At 49.5% G+C, this 20,832-nt stretch overlaps 1 protein-coding gene across 1 annotated transcript; it reads left to right on the top strand.

Annotated features, from left to right (window-relative positions):
- Positions 1-241: 241 nt before the first annotated feature.
- On the top strand, positions 242-20,832 carry PAK2 (p21 (RAC1) activated kinase 2; the record flags this gene model as incomplete). The annotated part of the gene is made up of 14 exons (XM_084267643.1): positions 242-428; positions 5,860-5,960; positions 6,459-6,609; positions 8,102-8,133; positions 8,452-8,559; positions 10,032-10,164; positions 10,804-10,867; positions 11,634-11,682; positions 13,674-13,786; positions 14,761-14,878; positions 16,424-16,523; positions 18,895-19,091; positions 20,428-20,565; positions 20,686-20,832. The coding sequence occupies 14 exons, from the start codon at positions 242-244 to the stop codon at positions 20,770-20,772; spliced, it is 1,578 nt and encodes a 525-aa protein (XP_084123769.1). The 3' UTR covers positions 20,773-20,832.

Below are 20,832 nucleotides of genomic sequence, written 5' to 3'. Positions count from 1 at the left end.
ACTGGAGAAGTTTGTCACTTCATCCCAGTGATGATGCTGCCACCCCACCTGAATGAATGGCCCAGAAGTAGGCCAGCACCTCACCATGTGCCAGGGCTGTGCTTGCTGAGCTCCCCAGAGCTGAATTTGTTCCCAGCTCCCCGTTGGCTGCCAGAGGAAATGCTACAGTTGTCCTTTCTGCTCTCTTCCTTTGCTGAAACAGGTGTTTGTTTTGCAGTGCTCTCACTAGCTGTTGAGAACCATGTCTGACAACGGAGAACTGGAAGACAAGCCCCCAGCTCCTCCCGTCCGGATGAGCAGTACTATCTTCAGTTCAGGTGGCAAGGACCAGTTATCTGCCAACCACAGCTTGAAACCCCTGCCCTCTGTCCCAGAAGAGAGGAAACCTAGGAATAAAATCATCTCCATATTCTCTAGCACTGAAAAAGGTAAGGTGCCTCTCTCCTCTAGAGGTTACTCCTTGTAGCCTTGTACTCCTCTTGTAAGTGTTGGTACCTCTTTAGACCTTTGTGTCCAGCCTGGCCCAGTGTAGGGGGATTGGAGGAAGCATCAGAAGGTGGGTTTGTGTGCTCAAGTCTTTTGCTCTGGGCTGTTTGAAAGTGAAATGCCAAGTAAGAGAAACTCAATAGCTCCCTGAGGAAAACCCCCACCTGTTGCTTGTTGTGTTTGCTAATAAAGGTTTGTGATTCCCAGGTATCCTATTCCTTACCCTTTTGCTGGGCTAAATGCAGATTTCTAATTTAAACTGAGCATCCAGTTGGTTTGGAAGTTACTTCATGTCAATGACCACTTGTTGGGGGGGGGGGGGGGAGAAGCAAAAAAGGTAGTAAAGAAATGGCAGGAGGGCAGGGGGTGTGTGAAGGAGAACTGAGGAGAATGAAGTCTGTGTAGCTGTGCTAATAATTACTAGTGGGGGGAAAAGTCTGGCTTGCTGTAAGCAAGGATTATCTCTGAGAAAAATATTGCTATAATGAAACTAGATGGTATCTGTGCTTTGTTTCTGTTCTGTTTCCTTTATGATGAATGTATGTACAGCACTGGAGCCCTGAGCCTGGTTCTCTGGGGTGTCTGCATCCATGTAGGACAAAACAGTGTATAGACAGAAATGTCTTCCAACATCTGGTGTGGTAAAACAGCACAGGGACTTACAAGCCAGACCTGATGCCTTGATGCATTTTATTAATTGCTTCCAGTTAGCATTTTTTGTGAGTTACTACCAAGATGTGTGAGGGGAAGACTCTGCTGCTCTTAACATCTTCTAGTTCTGCCCTTGGCTCCTTGTGCCTTGCTGCTGACGTGCTGGGCAGGACTGGTTCAGTCATGCCAGCACATGTTTGACTGTTGGGAGAGACTTTGCTCCTCTGGTTATTTATTTGCTCAGCTGAGTATTTTCCTCAGGGCTGGTTTTTCCTCTCCTGAGCTGCGCAGTCCCTCTGCAGCCATGCCTTGCTCTGGGGACAAATGCTGGAGGCAGGCTGTCCCTGTGTTTCCAGGATCTGGCAGAGTTTCTGCTCTAAACAGTGGGTGTGTTTTCCTCTTCAGAGGATGGAAAGATTAGGCCAGTGTAGCTTTTGGAAGCAGAATAGTGATTTCACAAGGTTGCTTATTGTGAAATAACTGCCCGTGTCCAGAGCACAGCAATAGTAGTGGTGGTCTCTTTGGGTTTGTGTAGGGTAAGCTCTTACTTAGGCTTGAGTAAGAGCCTTAAAAAAGGTAAGGAGAATGTGAGAAGCTACTACAGTTGGTGGCAGCACCCTGAGAGAGAGACTGGGGACCTTGTGAGTCTGGTGAAGGTGGTGGCTCTGGGTGCTGTCAGCTCGATGTGCTGCTGTGTGCCAGGGGGGTCCTGCCTCAGCCCTCCAGGGCTGTGGGAACTGGTGTTTCACGATGGTATCATTGGTCATGGGAGGAACTGCCTAGAAATCGTTGTGGCAGGTGCTGCAAGACCTCTTGGAAGGATCAAACATGCCCATCTTCAGATGAGGAGAACAGTGCAGGAGCTGGGCTGGCACTTCTCCTTACACTCTGCTCTGATGGCTCACTGCAGCGTTCACAGCCCTTTGTACCAGCCAGGGGCAGAAGGGATGGGAACAGCAGCTCACACCAAGGAAGATGTTGGTTTCATTGCCTTGCTCTGGAGGATCAGCACAGTGTAAACCCTGTGTTGTGAAATGAATTGCCAGTGCAGGCGGGCGCAGTGCAGCTGGAGGGCTTTGTGACACGTCCTACGCCTTCACTTCTCCTTGCCATTTCCTCTTTCTCTCTTCACCCTGGGTTTGGTCGTTGCTGAAGTGGCTGGGGAGGTGGTTTGAAGGCATCACCTCATCTGAAACAGCTTTGGAGTATCCAGACCCCTCTGAAAATGCCAAATTGGTGGAAGTGAATCTCCATGCTTGTGAAGCATGTGTGTGTGTGTATTTAAGGATGCTAGCAAGGAATAGTTTCTGCTGAGAAAAAGTGCATTTTTAGAGAAAATGGTGTCTGTTTATCTTCTCTAGGGGTTCAAAAGTATTTAATGTAAAGAAAAAAGCAGAAGGTCTTGCTGCACAGGAAAAAGGGGAGTTGAATTACCTAGCTTAAAGTACCTCTCTGAAAGGTGTCATCTCTTTCTAATCTTGGAAAAAAACCTGGTTGGTGGGTTGGTTGGCTGGAAACAGGACAGGCCCTGAGACTGTCAAATGTGAGGAGGATACAGACACAGTGACCTTGCAGCACTGACACAGGCAGCAGATGGTAGGTGTGTGATTCCTTAGCGTGGCTGAGGGGCACTCTCACCAGACTTACCTGCTTAAATATACATCCAGTTGTTTATTCCTTTTGATTCTGCTGATGGGAAGCTTTACACAAATGCTAATTGGCTGCTTGGCTTTTAAAAATATGTTGGACTATAAGTGAAATAATTTGTCAACCCAGGGTAGAAGGGTTTTTTGGTTTGTTTTTTTTTTTTCCAGGGGAAAAATTTCCACTTCCAGTGCCAGAGTTAAAACAAATTACTACAAAAATGGTAAATTCTCCTTTTCAGAAAGTGAAGGGGTGCTTTGCCAGATGTCTGAGGCTACTGCAGACAGACCTGTTGGGGGATAATGTTGTTTGGCTTTTGTTCTGCCCATCTCTCTTACGATTTTTGGCAGGCACCTCCTGGGTGGCTCCATCATACCTGTTCCCCAGCTCTGCCCACCTCCCTGTGTCCTCTCTCAGGGGGTTTCTCTGGCTTAGGAGATAGCACTGGGGAGGTGATGTGCTTTGGAGGCAAGGTTTAGCAGCTGTGGGGTTTCTCCCCCAAGTCTGAGCTAGTTCTGTGCTGAAATAATCCTTGTTAGAAGGGATTATTTAATGGAGGTTCTCCCCCCAGTCCCATTGTTTAGGGTAAATGAAGTGATAGTCATCTTTCTACTAGAGTACTTAATTGCCATGAATCTACTTGGCTAGACTTCTGAAGCCAGACTGAACCTGCCTGTGTTTTTTGGAAAGCTTTAAAATAGTCCCCTAAACCAAGGAATGTTTGTCTTTGAGCAGAACTTATCAAAGGAGGTGCTGTGGGGCATGGCCTGGGGGGTGGTGTGTGTGTGTGTGTGTGTGTGTGTGACATGCTGCTGGCTCAGGGCAGGTCTGGGTGGGGTGTCAGCTGAGGTGCAGCAGCTCAGGGCAGCATCTGCAGCAGTCCTGCCTCCTGCCACCCGGCTGCGGAGACACAGCTGGGCTGTGTGGTGGCTGCTGGGAGGAGGGATGCTTGGCGAAGGGCTTGCTGTGCAGGAGGGTGTGTGAAGCACCTTAGGTGGCAGCTTGCTGACTGCCTGTGGCTTCCTTTGGGGATGGGAAGAGTCTGGTTGTGTTTGAGATGCTTTTTCCTCATCGGAAGCTTCCCAGTTTTCTGAATCCTTTGGGAGGAGCTGCCTGCCAGGAGCAGGAGGGGCTGATTGCTGCTGTCTGTGCAGGGCCAAGGGACCACATCCTAAATGCCTTGCTGTTGGAGGCAGCATTGCCCCTTGCCCCAGGGATACCCAGAGGCTGCCAGTGTTCTCTGTGCCCCGGGTCTGTCCCGCCAGCACACGATGCCCGGGACTTCCCTGACCCCAGCTCTCTGCCTGTCTTCATTTGAAGTGCTGCTCTGTGGGCAGAGCAGTGAGTTTTAGTCTCCTCACCTGCTAGTCAGGTGTGTGTGTAATTTTGGAAGGGGTGGGTTGGTTTGTGCAGCACACGCTGGGGGGGTTGAGCCCCAGCTCTGGCTCCCTGGATGTCAGGTGCTCCTGAACAGGAACCTTCCTGAGGAATGTGGCTTTTTTTTTTTTTCCCCTTCCTTTTTTGTTTCCCTTTGCTTTCACATAAACAACTGGAACAGGACAGGAGGAAAGAGTACTTTCCTTAAAGGTTTTCACGTGAGTTTCTCCTGTCCTGTGACTGAATAATGAGAACACTTGACAGCCCGTTTGCTTTTTGGCTGGGACCTGTGCAGCCATATTAAAGATATCCTGTTTATAATAGCCCTGTCTTTCCACTGCATTGTTCAGCTGGAGGCAGCCCACATGGCTTTTCGTTTGTAAGCATTGTCCTCAGCTCCTGTCCTTCCTCTCCCACTGGTGTGAGGGGATTTCAGACGGATTCTCTGGCCCTGAGCAGCACCATCTATGCTTGCCTCACCTCCAGGAACCTTTTCCTGTGGGGTAAGGAAGAGGGTGCCAGTTCAGATTCTTTTTCTGTCCTAAGGCTGCATGATTTTTTGATTATTTTTAAGGTGAATTTAAAAGCAAAAGTGCTTTTTTCATTTCTTTTGGCATGCAAGCATAAACTGGCAGTGAAGTGAGACTGGAGAGAACGGGGTGTGTGTGTCCCTCATGAGCACTGTGGTATCCCAGCTTCCTGCATGCAGTACAATAAATGCAGCTGATCCAACGCTCTGTGAGCCTGCAGGCATCCCCAGGATCACACAGGCAGCCTTCCTGGTATCAGGTTAGACACGCTCTACGGCTCCCTGCCAGGCCTCTGCACCTCTCAGTCCTGAGAGGAGGCCTCCAGCATCACCTTTCTGCCCAGCAGCAAGTACACTCCTCTGCCCTGGCAGGGAGACAGAGCAGGGCTTGGGCTCTTCTGCTGCAGGAACAAGGAAACAGGCTCCTGAAACGGTCCAACTTAACTCTGAACCTTTTTTGGGTGCAGGAAACAGAATGGTGTATTTTGTATGTAGACCTAACAACAAGTTGCCTTCCACTTTTTATTTACTTTTTCTTTGTCAGAAACAAAAAAACAACCCATACCCCCCTCCCCCCCAAGCCCCCAGGCTTTAGAAAACATCTTATACATTTAACTGAATCTCAGTTGGATTGTGCACATGGTCCTTCTCATTATCTCTTCTTGCTTCTGGTACTTATTATACTTGCTTTCTTTTTGTTTTTTTCCCCCCTTTTAATTTAAATTAGGTAATTGCTCTGAGGCTGCAAAGGCTTTATCTTCATCACAGGAAGTCCTAGTTTGCATTAATTACCTTGAATTGAAGCAGTGAGGCAACTGAGTTTTAACTGTCTTTAGGGTGAACTGGTGGTTGGGCTGCAGTTGTCTTGGGGGTTGTTCTTAATCCATGTTAAATGGCCTTTTTTGCATTGTAAACATCTCCAGTTCAGATCTCATGTGCTCTGTGGAGCTCCCTGTGCTAGATCTCATGTGCTAGTGCCACATGAATGGTTTGGATGGGGCAAGTTTGGGTTCTGAAGCCTGTACCCACTTGGAAGTACCAAACCCCTGCGCTGCATCCTGCCTCCATCCAGCAAACAGAGCGACAGCTGCCTTCACCCTGACTGCTGCAGTGCTGGGGTGGGATGCAGTGGGGCTTTAAATCCTCACTCAGTAGATCTCTGCCTTTTTCAGGAAGCAAAAAGAAGGAAAAGGAAAGGCCAGAAATCTCCCCTCCCTCGGATTTTGAGCATACCATCCACGTGGGCTTTGATGCTGTGACTGGAGAGTTCACTGTAAGTACACCTGCCTGGGAGGTGCTCGGCCAGCAGCCGTAGCGAAGCCGCTGCGGCGCTTCAGGGTGAAGCGTGAGCGAGTTCCTCTTCTCCAAGCAATCCTGTTGCTGTGTGTTTTGCACAGCATGCAGAGCAGTGAGGCTGTGAGCTGGTAGTACTCCTGCAGGGTAAATGTCAGATCTGAGCCCTGGGAGAGCCTTCCCTGAGAAACCCTCTTAGTTTAGTGGGGTAACACTGGTTCCACCCAGCGCTTCTGTGCTCCCATTCCTTGTGTCTGGCTCCATAACACATGGAGAGCTGGTGGTGTGTGGGCACAGTGCTTCCTGTGGTGTCACCTCTGCACCTATAGCTCCCCATTAAAAGCCCATCCTACTTATTCATGTGTTTAAGGCTGTAGGTGTCGTGCTTCTTATAGAGGAAATAGATTTCTTCTGCTTAAAGATTAAATCTCTAAAACACTAGAATGCTGCCTGAAACAGCCTGTTTCTGTTTCCTCAGGGAATGCCAGAGCAATGGGCTCGGTTGCTTCAGACCTCAAATATCACCAAGCTAGAGCAGAAGAAGAACCCCCAGGCGGTACTAGATGTGCTGAAGTTCTACGACTCCAAAGACACAGCGAAACAGAAGTATCTGAGCTTTTCTGCTCCAGGTGAGAGCCCAGTGTGTGTGTGAGGCTTCCTGAAGAGGAGCTGGGTGTTTGGAACACAGGCTTCCTCTCTTTCAGAATAATAAATCAGATTCAAATGCTGAAAAAGCAAGCTCCCTTATCAGAGAATCCCAGCCTGGTCTGGGTTGGAAGGGACCCCAAGGGTCACAGAGCTCCAACCCCCTGCCACAGGCAGGGCCACCAACCTCCAGGCCTGGAGCTACACAAGGTTGCCCAGGGCCCCATCCAACCTGGCCTTGGACATCCCCAGGGATGGGGCACTCACCCTCTCTCTGGGCAGCCTGTTCCAGCCCCTCATCACTCTCTCTGGAAAGAACTTCCCCCTAATATCCAATTTAAACCTCCCCTCCTTTAGCTTCACTCCATCCCCCTTATCCTGCCGTTATCTGCCCTTTTAACAAGCTGATTCCCCTCCTGTTTCTCTGCTCCCTTCAGGGACTGGGAGGCTGCAGTGAGGTCCCCCCACAGCCTTCTCTTCTCCAAGCTGACCCAGCCCAACTCCCTCAGCCTCTCTCCGTAGGGGAGCTGCTCCAGCCCTCTGAGCATCTCCATGACTCCTCTGACCCCTCTCCAACAGTCCCACATCTTCCTTGTATTGGGGCCCCAGCTCTGGATACAGGACTCCATCTGGGGCCTCACGAGGGCAGAGTAGAGAGGGACAATCCTCTCCCTGTCCCTGCTGCCACCCCTTCAATGAGGTACAGATATTTGAGGATGAATTTAAAACTCACTGGAAACTGGCATTGTCCAATTAGTTCCCTGCTTTAAGGGGGAAGAAGTGGAACTGGATGATTCCACATAGCACCCAGAATTAACAGGCTGTGTTTGATGGAGCTGGGGCTCTGAGGCTGCACTGAATTGGTTTGGTGCTGGAGACCTCACTCCTCCTGTCTGGGGGTGAAACAGCTATTTGTGGACTTGATGTCACTGTGCAGTGACTTCAAAGATGCAAAATAAACTGTGACTCCTAGGTCAGGAGATGTATGGTGGAGGGAGGCTGGGAGAATGCCTGTCCTACAGTTTTCCTGGTTTTCTTCCAAATCCTTTCTGAAAACATGCTAGGAATAAGGCTTTGCAGTATTCCCAGCCTTGGTTCGAGATACCACTAAGGGAAGGGTCATACCAGTGTGATCCTGGTTTCACACTGAGGTGAGACAAATCCCATCAGTGTGGTGAGCAGTGCCATGCTCTCCTCTTCCCAGAGCTATTTGCAAAACTGGGTGTGGGTACTGAAGTGAGATGTAGAGCAAGTTGGGAAATGAGTGGGTTTGCCTACCCTTAGGCAAGGATTTTGGGAACTTACACCTTCCTACTGCGTGATCTTACAGTGGAATCCTGGTGTCTCTCACTTGTGACTGAAAGTTTGCTTTCTGGGAGATTAAAAAAAAAGAACAATCTCCAAAGCAGCTTGTGGTCTTTAGTCCTGAGTATTTTTCTGATGATTTTTCTGTGTTCTGTTATTTGTCCTGTTCAGAGAAAGACGGTTTCCCTTCAGGAACACCCACGGTGAGTGTGTTCACTGTTCTTTGTATCTTCAAGTTCAGGGCTTCTGAACAGGTTGAATGCTGAATCTTGTGGTATAAAACACAATGAGAATTTTGGGGGAATCAAAAGATAAATTGGGGGGTTTCAACAGAGCATATTTCACTGGGTTGGTGGTATTTTACTCCTGTAAGAACAGGACAGTAAACCCATTCATCCCCTATCAGTAAGAATTACTTGAACTAAAAGAAAAAAGACTTCAATACTGGTGTGTGTGGGGGGGGGGGGGAGAACCTTGTTTATTTAGTTAACTTTTATTTTTTCACTTTGGTAAAAATGTAGACCAATGCCAAAGGTTCAGAGCCATCAACAGCCGTGGTAGATGATGATGAGGATGATGAAGAAGCTCCTCCTCCTGTTATTGCTCCACGGCCAGATCACACAAAATCGGTGAGCAGCTGTACAACGTGCAGCACAGACCTGCCTTTCACAGCAGAGCAGAGCTTTTCCCACTGCTTTCAGAGTCACCAGGTTGGAAAAGACCTTTAAGATCATCATGTCCAACCATTCCCATCCTGTGCTGACCCAGATCCCTGAGCACCTCATCTCCCCTCTGTTAAACACACCCAGGGGTGGGGACTCAGCCCCTCCCTGGGCAGCCTGTGCCAGGCCCTGACAACTCTGCCAGGGAAGAACTTTTCCCTCCCATCTGAGCTGACCCTGCCCTGGGGCAGCTTGAGCCCATTGCCCCTTGTCCCATCTCCTGTCCCCTGGCTGAAGAGACCATCGCCCACCTCTCTGCACCCTCCTGGCAGGGCAGGGGAGGTGGGGAGAAGGTCTCCCCTCAGCCTCCTCTTCTCCAGGCTGAACTCCCCCAGCTCCCTCAGCTGCTCCTCAGAGGATTTGCCCTCCAGCCCCTTCCCCAGCCTGGTTGCCCTTCTCTGGACTCACTGCAGGACCTCAATGTCCTTCTGATGGTGAGGAGCCCAGAACTGGACCCAGCACTCGAGGTGCAGCCTCACCAATGCCCAGTACAGGGGCACAATCCCCTCCCCAGACCTACTGGCCACACTGGTTTTGATACAAGCCAAGATGCCATTGGCCTTCTCGGCTGCCTGGGCACACTGCTGGCTCATATTCAGCCTGCAGTCACCCAGCACCCCCAGGGCCTTCTCTGCCTGACAGCTCTCCAGCCAGTCTCCCCCAGCCTGTAGCGCTGCAGGGGGTTGTTCTGTCCCATGTGCAGCACTCTGCACTTGCCCATGTTAAACTTCATCCCAGGTAGGTGTAGACTTTGCCACTCTGCCTGCTTTTTTTTGCTTCAGGAGCTCCAGTGTGAGCTGTGTACCTTGTCAGGTGATTCTGCTTTATAATTGCCCATATATATGTTTACATGTAAACATGGATTATGTGGCAGGTCTGTGGTTTGATATTTCTGGGGTGGCTGTGGATGTCTGTGAGCGGCTCAGGAGGAAATTAAATAAAGCTCCAAGAAATTCCCCTGAACTGGGGACAATTGGGAGACTTCTGAGAGTCTCCTGCTGCTTTTCATGGCAAAGCATGGGCCCTTTTCCTTTAGATCACTTTGGTAGTGGGTATCACTGCTACATAGTGATTTCTGTTCTGTGAACTGGCATGGGTTATAAAGAATAAAGAAGTAGAAACCCCCCAAAACCTCTGTGAAAGTTCAATTTAATGTCCTAGGATCTGCCCTGTTTGGGAGGTGCCTGGGTCTTCCTTTTGAGGCCAGAGAGGTTGCCAGCATCCTGACTTACTGGATGTTAAAGTTCCTCAGGACTCATTCCTGCCTCCAACCCGTTCTGTAAAGTGTTCCTTGGGGATATTTGAAAAGTTGTGATTGTTTTCAGCCCAAGGTGAATGATTGCAAAGAAAATACTCAGGTAAATGGGCTCTCTTAACAGATTTACACACGCTCTGTCATTGACCCCATCCCTGCACCAGCCAGCGACACGTCCGTTGACAGCGCCGCGAAATCGGGGGATAAGCAGAAGAAGAAAGCCAAAATGTCAGATGAGGAGATCATGGAAAAACTACGTAGGTGTCTTTTATTTCAGCTAAACAAAGGCTTGAACTCTGGGAGGTGATACTCAACTTTGCCTTCATCCTTATTTCTGTACAAGGGTTGTGTGAGCGCCGTGCTTGATGGCGTCAGCAGCTGAGCACGCTGCGTTCGGAAGGTTTTATTTATGTGCTTTGGAGCCCTATTGGGCAAACCCCTCCCTGTAGGACAGGGGGGTTTTTTGATTGAAATTCAGTTGTGGTGATGTGATCTGCATATATAATCCAACCATGATAACAGAAAATAGCTTCTGCTGTTGCTCATTCTGTAATCATCTTGAAGAGTGTTTTCCTCCACGTTAATGTTCTTGTGTTTGTGTTGAGAGCTGCCCAGTTTCTGGACTAGGCTGAGCTCATGGGTTTGTCATAACAGCATGCTGGGCTTTCCTGTGCAGGAGACTGCCATTAAACTGAAATACTGGGAGAAATCACATGATCTTCTTGTTAGGAGTATAACTTAGGGTAATGATTGTCTGAGGTTGGGCCACTTGTGATGAGCCGAGTCAGGGAGCTTTGGCTGTTCTCGCATCAGCCTTTACTACTTGGGCTGATCCTTCTTGGCTGGGACAGCCAAGGGGACAGCAGGACTGACATGTTTCTGTTTGTTTTCTTCAGGCACTATTGTGAGCATAGGAGATCCTAAGAAAAAATACAACAGATATGAAAAGATCGGGCAGGGGTAAGTGCTCAGCCCAACGACCGCTCCTGTGAGCCAGCGTTACAGGCGGTGTGCTGTTCCCTACCTGATGCTGTCAGTAGCCATTGCTTATTGAAACAGGCAGAAATGTTGGCTGTCTTCAGTGGTGACAGCCACATGGGGAGAGCTTTACACAGTGGTGGAGACTGTGCCTCCTAATGCAAAGCTCAAACTTCTCTGTGTGTGTGTCTGGTCCTGTTCTGGTAAGATGTCATCATCCATTTGGTGACAGGACTGCTGGACAGCACAAGGGCACATCAGAAAGCTAAGGACTGCCTTCACTAGGTCCTTCTGAGAAAAAATATATGCAAGTCCTAGCTTTTCCAGCTTTGATGATAGGTATGGAAAAGCTAGAACTTTATATCTATATCTGCCTAACTCCTGTGGTGTGTTTGCAGGTAAGTCTGCCTGTGTTTGTGGGTGGGCTGCCTCTGGGGGAATACAGAAAGTAACACCTGCTACAGAAGGGGCTGCTGATCATGGGGAGCAGCACAAGTTCTGGGGGCTTACAAGGGCTGAAAGCAGGAGGCATAGCTGGTGTCAGAACAGAGTGCATTTGAGATGAGTTTTGGTGTGGGCTGGCTGGCATGTGACACCACGTGCTTTTAACAGCCATCTTTTTGATAAAGCTCTCCCAGTACTGAAAGCCACAGTGACACACTTCTGTGCTTGTGATTTGTCTCTTCACATGCATGTTTGTTACACAGAGAGAGGTGACTGACTGTCATGTTCTTCCTTTTCTTCACAGAGCTTCAGGTACAGTTTTCACAGCTATTGATGTGGCGACAGGGCAGGAGGTAAGATTTCATGTGCCTTGCAATGAAAATGCTGCTTCTCTATAAATGTTCTTGTGTGTGTGGTGGAAATGATTGGACTGGGTTTCTTTCTGTGTCCCCCATCTCTGCTATCACCTCCCAGCAGAATGCTTGTCACAGTCAGTTGTAACAGTGTGTGCCTTGTTCTGGAGCGATCAGATGATGAAAGCTAAAAATAGAGTTTTGTCTTTCCACTGAGAAGCTGAGGGAGTGAGGTGTTCCAGAAATGGGCTTTGCAAACAGTTTGTGCTTCAAGAATTGTGGGCAGGGTTGTCCTGCATTTCCAGAAACAAAACTCTGTTCAGTCTTTGCACCCTTATCCTCTAGTTCAGACTCAGTAGAGACGATGGATGTGCCTGTCTGTATGGATACAGCATGCTCAGTGTGATTCTGGGCTGTAGTTAGAAGGTCTCCTCCACACTGGGCTCTCTGCTTTTACTCCTTGGTGCCTCCCAACTGCCCTGGTGAAGTTGGTAACATCAGCAGTACTCTGCATTTTTGTCATCTAGTCATCATCTCTGGTTCCTGGGACCAAAGTTTAGGAATTATTTGCTTCTCTTTAAATTCATAATTCCTTCATTTTCCTTGGAATGCCTGCAGGAAGCCATTCCTTCCATCCCCCATCAGTAGTTACCCTTTCACCAGCAGCCATGTGTGCCTGTGCTGTCGTGGAGCGACAAAGGATGATCCTTTCTGTCCTCACAGGATCTTGTCCCTTGGTTTGCTTTGTCTGCTGCAGTGCTTTGTGTCCTCTTACTGACTGCAGCATAAGTTGTGTTCCTTTCTTAGGCCTCCTTTGGTCTTGTTTGGTGTGCTAACAGTTGGTTGCTTGCAGTCTTCCTGAGTTAAAGGGATGCAGAACTCTGGCTTTCTCAGTGCTTAATGTCTGAGGATGGAATTGGGTCTGATCAGTGGGGAGAACAGGAGGCCAAAGGAGGTTGTTACTGTTGCTTTCAACTCCCAAACAAGAAGGTGCAGAGAACATGGAGCTAGACTCCTCCTAGAGCTGCCCAATGACAGGACAAGAGGTAACAGACAAAAATACAGCTGGAAGGCAAATTCTGGTTAGATATTAGAAACTGCTTTCCCCCCTCACAGTCAGGATAGCTGAATGTGGGACAGGAGCCCAGAGAGGCTGCAGAGTATCTGCTTGTTGAGATCTCCATTCAGAACTCAGGCACACAAGACCTGTAGCATCCTGCTCCATGTTGGTGGTACCTTGAGCAAGGGACTGGACTAGATGACCTCAGAAGCCCCCTCTAATCTTCATTATTTAATGATTCTCTGCCCCAGGTGTCATCTTCTAAAGCCCTTGGCAATATGCTAGCAGGAGATGATATTGGTTCTTGCATTTGGTTTTGGATGTGTGGAGAGGTCACCCTGTCAACTCCAAACTGCCTCCTCAAAGTTTTGCAGCTAACATAGACAGGGCATCCTAAAATCTGGAATAGTTACCCTTGTTAGGTGACATCCTGGGCAAAATAGCTCTGTATCTTCTTTTCTCTCCCTGGGGTTATCCACTGGCTTAATTGCTTGGAGAGCAGATCCTTCTGCCTCCCAGCATTCCTTGTCCCCAAGCACTAACTTGGTCAGAACACAGAAAGCCAAGCTGCCTTGCCTTGCTTGGGAAGGCTTGCACCATCTCTCTTGGTTGCTACATGATCCTCTTCTGCTCTAGGCCTGTTGATAGGAAATGGGGTGAGTATTTCTATATCTCCTCAGTGTTGCCTTTGCTGCCTGTTCTGGCCTTCCTGATTGTTTGTGGATCTTTGGAGCTGCAAGAGGACGATGTTGGCAGTGGGTGGAAGCTGTACACTCATCAAGTTGTATCCTGATAAAGAAATAACATGCCAGGTGCAAGCTCTGCTGACCTCCTGCAGTCCTGTCACAGAATTTCTCCTGACTTCTCCCTCTGCTGGAAATGACCAAAAGGTTTCCATACTCAAGTAATTGTTTCGTTTTCCCCTGTTCAGGTTGCTATAAAACAGATAAACCTGCAGAAACAGCCCAAGAAGGAGCTGATTATTAATGAGATCTTGGTAATGAAGGAGCTAAAGAACCCCAACATAGTCAACTTCCTGGACAGGTAAATGTGGACAGCTGGCTGATGCCTTCATCTCCCAAGGGCTGTACTGACAGGGCTGTCAGATACTGGCACAGGCTGCCCAGGGTGGGGGTGGAGTCACCATCCCTGGAGGGGTTTAAAAGAAGAATAGATGTTGTCCTTGGTGACATGGTCTGGGGTTGGACCTCGTAGGGCTGGGTAGGTGGTTGGACTCGATCCTGAAGGTCTTTTCCAACTGAAACCATTCTGTGGTCCTGAGAGGCTGTGACACAGCCAGACTGCCTGTGCCCAAGGGTGCTGTGAGCAAAGGGGGCTGTGTTGAGACTGTCACCTCAAAGAAGGGGGAAAAGGCATTTGTTCTAGAGAACAGCCTTGATGATTCAAGGGTAGACAATGGCAGGACAAGGGGGAATGGATTGAAGCTCAAGGAAGGAAGGTTTAAATTGGATATTAGGGGGAATTTCTTTCCAGAGAGAGTGGTGAGGGGCTGGAACAGGCTGCCCAGAGAGGGGGTGGGTGCCCCATCCCTGGGGGTGTTCAAGGCCAGATTGGATGGGTCCCTGGGCAACCTTGTGTAGCTCCAGGCCTGGAGGTTGGTGTCCCTGCCTGTGGCAGGGGGGTTGGAGCTCTGTGACCCTTGGGGTCCCTTCCAACCCAGACCAGGCTGGGATTCTATGATTCAGTAAGGAGCCTCCTTCAGTTGTGAAGGCTGTGCTGCATGTTGTTGGGGCTTGCTGGCAGATGAGCACAGCTGGAACAGTGCCTGTGTTGTGCATGATGTGTAGGGGGTAACCTGCCCATTTAGACAGTGAGAAACACACAGACTTCTTATCAGTGTTTGCATTTCAGGCACCTTCCAGAGATTAACTGTTCTTGCCATTGGCATGAAGTGCATATGAAGCGTTCCCTTGAGCAGCTCCTAGCAGTCCTCTTTCTCAGCTCTCCATCTCTGGATGGCAGCAATCAGGCATATGCTTTTTGTTCTCTGTTTGCAGCTACCTTGTAGGAGATGAATTGTTTGTGGTGATGGAGTATCTGGCTGGGGGCTCACTAACAGATGTGGTCACAGAGACGTGTATGGATGAAGCACAGATTGCTGCTGTTTGCAGAGAGGTGAGTAGTGGAGCTGATGGGCTTGAGGAATGACCATGCACTCTGCTGCCCTGGGGTTTATGCTTAGGACTCATCTCAGCAATTCCCATCAGAGCTGTTGACATGGGAAGAATGAGTAACACCAGGAAGCAGAATTATGGGAAATAACAAAAATGAGTTAAGCTGGGAAAATCAGGGGTTTGCAAGTGTAGCACCTCAAGACCAGTGGGAGTTTAGAGCTGGGTGTTTGGGAATGCTAGATGACAGAGTGAATAATGACTTCAGTTTTGGTACCTGGCTTGCCTAGTGCTGGTGACAGTGTTCACAGAAAGGTGATGGTAGTCTGGGCTGAAGCTCAAGGAAAGGCAAGAAAGTAGTTTCTCATTGTAGTGGTTTTCACAGCAGGTGAAATCCATAGTTCTGTGACTGTTCAGCTTTCCCTGTGGATTTCACAGAGAAACAAATTATCCAGAAGATTGTAGTGGAATAATTTTAAGGTTGTGGTGAGATTTCAGATGGCACAGTTAAAAATAGCTGATGTCACAACTCCTCAGTGGTTTCTGCCCTGAGTCAGAGTGGTGGTGTCCAGCTCAGGCATGATTTATTGCAGCAGCAGGAGAAGTAATCCTGTTACCTGCTGTGCAGGAGGAACCCAGGCTTTTCAAAGCCCTGACTGCATCAAGGTGACGTCTGCTTTTGATGACTCAGGCAGAGGGGAGGGGATGGAAAGGAACTTGTACACTGACATGTGTGGACAGGTGGTAATTTCCTGAGAAGCCGGACCTGGAAGCAGAGAACTGACAGTAACTATTTACTGTACCAGTAATTAACCTTCCTCAGGCAAAAGGTCTAGTGCTGAACTGTTGTACTTCTCCCAAAACTCTGCTGCCTGCTTTGTTAGGGACTAAAGCAAATGACAGCTGCCACAGAAAGTTCACTGGGGGCTGGATCCCTGCCAGGCTGTGAATGGCACAGGCTCTGCTTATGCCCAAGGACAAGCAGCTTGCAGTTCTTCTTTTGCCTCTGAATTCTCAAACAGCAAAAGTAAATGGCACAATGCTCTCAGGCAGGAAGTTGCTGTGGAAGGTGCTCATTTAAAACCAGTGCTAAACCAGTAGTAGCAGCTTCTGCAGTGAGGAGGTTTTACAGCTTTCACTCTTGCTTGTGTGCTAAGAATGAAGCCCCCCCCACACCCTGTTCCTGTTGGCAAGACTTCAGGCTAAAAAGCTGTCACTTCATGCCCTACAGTTCCTCTGGGATTTGTGGTGTGTGCCAGAATTCACCTCTGGGATTCTTGGGAGCATCTTGGGTGGTGACTGGATACTGAGGAGTTGAATTTCTGTGTTTATGGTGGCTGGGACACTCCATGATGAAACGAGCTCTCCAGAGTGTTTTTTAGCACAAGAGCTTCCTCTGCTGGTTATTTTAAATAACACCTGTAACATTTTCTGCTCAGGGCTGGCTGAGGGTGTGAGCATTGCCTTTGAGTTTGTGTTCACCTGCACAAATTGTGTTTCCTCATGCTGATTTTTCTTTCTTTCTTTCTTTCTTCTTCATCCCACCCAGTGCTTGCAAGCCCTTGAGTTCCTCCATGCCAACCAGGTGATCCACAGAGACATCAAGAGTGACAACGTGCTGTTAGGGATGGATGGATCAGTGAAACTCAGTGAGTACCAGCCAATCCTTTCAGCAGCCTGTAAACTTCCTCTCAGAGAGTGTAAATCAAGTAGAAGGAGAGTTGGCAGGGAAATTTGTTGACTGTGAGTGATAGAAATGAATTCTGTGTGCCAGAGTGTGTAACTCCCAGGCAGAGGGTACTGAAATTTGGAGGGCCCTGGGACTGAGGCTGTGAGTGTGTCAGATGAGAAGGGTTTTGAAGCAAACCTCTTGCCATGTGAATATGTTGGTAAATGTGAAGAAACTGGTGCTGTGCAGTGAGACACAAGAATGATGGCAAGAGAGAAGCTGCAGCCAGCTGCAGTGGCTTTGGTGGTCTCTTGGGGTCGTCAGAAGGTGCTGATGAGGATGCTGTGTGTCATTAACATAGTGGAGTCTGTGCTGGGTCTCTTTCTCTTGGACTGAAAGTGTTACACACTTTGTTAATGTAATCAGGAAGTGAAAGAAGCTGCTTGCTTTCCAGGTAATTGTGTGGGGGTGGCCTTGTGTGCAGCAGGTCAGGTTCTGGTGTGTGTAAATGCCTGTGGCAGCCAAAAGGTGTGAAACCATGTGAAGAATCGGTCAGGACTGTTGGAGAGGTGAATCTTCTGACACCCAGAGTGCAGGAGTGTGCAGAGCAGAATGCAGGCAAAGGGGTCAGGGCTGGTCTTTGACAGGTGGGGAGGAATTCCAGGTGCTGTGAAGATGGATCTGAGCAAGATTCCCTGCTCTGGATGGCTTGCCAGGCTCATGTTGGCTATGAGATGGAGTGTGAAGGGAGGTTGAGCTCCTCAGTGTGCTGAGCAGCATTGCTGGACGTGCTGCTGCTTGTGCAGGAGGTGGTTTTGTTGTGTGTGTGTGTCTCAGAGGTGTGATGTGGCTGTGCACACACTCTGTCAGCTCAGAGGCTGAACACAAGCGAGTCCTTCCTGTAGAGGACGTGGCTGAGAGGGCACAAAACAAGCTGCTGAAGCCAAGGAGAGTGGCAGAAGCACAGGGTTAGCAAGCTGTATGAAGGTGTGGAGGTCCCAGGAGGCTGGGAAAGAGAGGCAGGAGGGAACAGCTTCAGCTGTGCCTGTCTGCCTGTTACCACTGTGCACCTACACATGCAACCAGTCGGTGGAACTGTGTGTGACAGCACCTTGGCTGTCTCTCCTCTCCTTGCTGGTGCTGAAGGTTGGTAGGTCAGGACACAGAGGCTGCTGCTGCTTCTCTGGCATGTCCATTGACATACACACCTTGATAAATCCAGGAAGTGCTGCTGAGAGGAGCTCAGTGGCTGCTGTAGGTTTGATTATTTGGGGGGGGTTTGGTTTTTGTTCCCAGCTTTGTGGTTTTTTTTCTATCAGCATCTTGACAGTTGGGTGGGGACAGGTCCTTGTTAAATGGTTCTCTAGGTAAGAAGACCCTTTGATGACTGTGGCTCTTGTCAGCACTGTGTGGCGTGATGCTTTCAAAATTGACTCAGAATTTAAAATTCTCTCTCTCTCTCTCTCTCTCTCTCAATTTTAAATTCTCTTTCTCTCTCTTTCTCTCTTTCTCTCTCAAACTTAGTGTCAATGATAAGGTAAAATCTGTCTCCTGCCTTAACTGTGTTCTTATTGATGCTTTACATGCCTGGGAAGTGGGAGTGCTGCAGCTGGATAAAGTAACATGATGGAACATGCATTGCTGCTGCACCTGAAGGCCAGATATAGGAATAGGTGACTTTTCTTGTTTTCTTGAGTGTGGTTGTCCAATAGTTACCTTGTGGAGAGGTTTGTTTGTCCAGGTTCCTTCTGCTGAGTGGGGTAGCACGTTGTTTCTCCCATGTCTCTGTCAGCTGTGGTGCCTGTGTGTGACAGCCAGATTGCTGTGACACGGTGAACTCGGTAGCTGCACAAATTAAATCTGTTTAGCTGGGCAGAAGCCCTGGGTTGTGGATTTGTGTGTTCTGCTGCAAAGGGTGCCATGCACACATCACCTGCCTTCTGGTTGAATTGATTTTAATTTTATTTTTTGGGGGGGGAGGGGAGTCTGTTAATCAGTCCCAGAATCTTGAAGACTGGGCAAAATACCGTTCTTCTACAGGGCAGTACTTTTAGTCCTCTGGAAAAGGGATACAAAGCCTTCTCTGCATTCCATGGAAGGCTGCCCTGCTTAAACACCTTCAGCTTTTCTACCTTGCACATTGCATTTTGTAGTGTGACAAATACTGGGTGTGGAGGGGGGGGGCATCAAAAAAGGAGACACACACACACACACACACACACACACCCCCTTTCCAAGCCCCTCAAACGTGGAGGAGTGGAGTTGTGTGTATAGCACTAGAGATGTCTTCTAGGAAGCTGGCTGGCTTGGGGTGCCCCCCTTTAACCTCTTCACACTCTGTTGCCCTGCAGCCGACTTTGGTTTCTGTGCTCAGATCACCCCCGAGCAGAGCAAGCGCAGCACCATGGTGGGCACTCCCTACTGGATGGCGCCCGAGGTGGTGACGCGCAAAGCCTACGGCCCCAAGGTGGATATCTGGTCTCTGGGCATCATGGCTATTGAGATGGTGGAAGGAGAACCCCCATACCTCAACGAGAACCCACTGAGGGTAAGAAACCTCTCTATGGCTACAACTGGTTTTGGGGTGGGGAGGGGTTATTAGTGACCAAACCCTGTCCGCACGGTGGGATCTACGGTAAGGAAATGAAACAAACAGGAAAAGCCCCAACAAGCTGGGAGAAAACTCCTCCAAAAGGAGCAGAGCTGGCCTGGGTCTGCAGTCAGCACCACCCTCACCCATTTTTCTCCACGTTTAGAAGATGAGTTGAACCTCATTAGGTGAGTTGAACCTAATGAGGTTCAGCACTGCCAAGTGTCAGGTGTTGCTCTTGGGCTGGAGGAATCCCAGACATAGATACAGACTGGGAGAGGAGCTCCTGGAGGGCAGCCCTGCTGAGAAGGACCTGGGTGTCATGAGCCAGCAGTGGCTCTGGCAGCTTGGAAGGCCAATGGCATCCTGGGCTCCAGCAGCAGAGGGGTGGCAGCAGGGACAGGGAGGGGATTGTCCCTCTCTGCTCTGCCCTCAGCTGGAGTCCTGTGCCCAGAGCTGGGGCCCCAGTACAAGGAAGATGTGGGACTGTTGGAGAGGGGTCAGAGGAGCCACGAAGATGCTCAGAGGGCTGGAGCAGCTCCCCTATGGAGAGAGGCTAAGGGAGCTGGGCTGGGTCAGCCTGGAGAAGAGAAGGCTGTAGGAGGACCTCATTGCAGCCTCCCAGTCCCTGAAGGGAGCAGAGGAACAGGAGGGGAATCAGCTTGTTAAGAGGGTAGATAATGGCAGGACAAGGGGGATGGAGTGAAGCTGAAGGAGGGAAGGGTTAGATGAGATATTAGGGGGAAGATCTTTCCAGAGAGGGTGGTGAGGGGCTGGAACAGGCTGCCCAGAGAGGGGGTGATGCCCCATCCCTGGGGGTGTTCAAGGCCAGGTTGGATGGGGCCCTGGGCAACCTTGTGTAGCTCCAGGCCTTGGAGGTTGGTGTCCCTGCCTGTGGCAGGGGGTTGGAGCTCTGTGACTCTTGGGGTCCCTTCCAACCCAGACCAGGCTGGGATTCTACAACCACCTGCTTGTAACTGAAACGTTGGGCTTTGAGCTCAGCCCTCTGTGTTAGTTGAGGGAAATGAAATCCTTCAGGTTATGAACAATACTCTGTGTGTCAGGGTCTGCTCTTTCCTTTGCCAAATTGAGCATCTGTTGCCAAAAGATCTTCAAGATCTTCGACGTTGTTTTGCTACCAGCAAGAACAGGTCAGCACTGTGGAGAGCTGTGGCAGCTTTTCCTCTCCCCAGGGAGAGAAGTAGGCTGCAGAGCCCCCTCTCAGCCAGCCCGAGGGACTGCAGCCAGCAGCTCTGCTCTTGCCTCAGTGACACACCCCCTCCTCCTTTTGCAGGCTTTATATTTAATAGCAACCAATGGCACCCCAGAGCTGCAGAACCCCGAGAAACTCTCCCCAATATTCCGGGACTTCTTGAACCGATGTCTGGAGATGGATGTCGAGAAAAGAGGCTCAGCCAAAGAACTGCTACAGGTGAGCACCAGCTTCTCTAGGGCAGCCACACAGGCAAGCTCAGGCTGCAGCAAACAGCCCTCAGCAGCTGTTGGAGCTGTGTTTTTCACCAGTTCCCTGTGTTTCTCTCCTCCTGGGCAGCATCCCTTCTTGAAGCTGGCCAAGCCGCTGTCCAGCCTGACGCCGCTCATCCTGGCAGCCAAAGAGGCAATGAAGAGTAACCGCTAACGTCGCTGCCACAGCCTTCACCCCTCTGTTGTTGTTGTTGTTGTTGGTTGTATTTTACAA

Source organism: Gallinula chloropus (assembly GCF_964237585.1).
Source record: "Gallinula chloropus genome assembly, chromosome: 8".
Taxonomy (NCBI): Eukaryota; Metazoa; Chordata; class Aves; order Gruiformes; family Rallidae; genus Gallinula; species Gallinula chloropus.
Note: the sequence above shows the minus strand (reverse complement) of the source record. Positions and strands in the feature narration are given on the sequence as shown.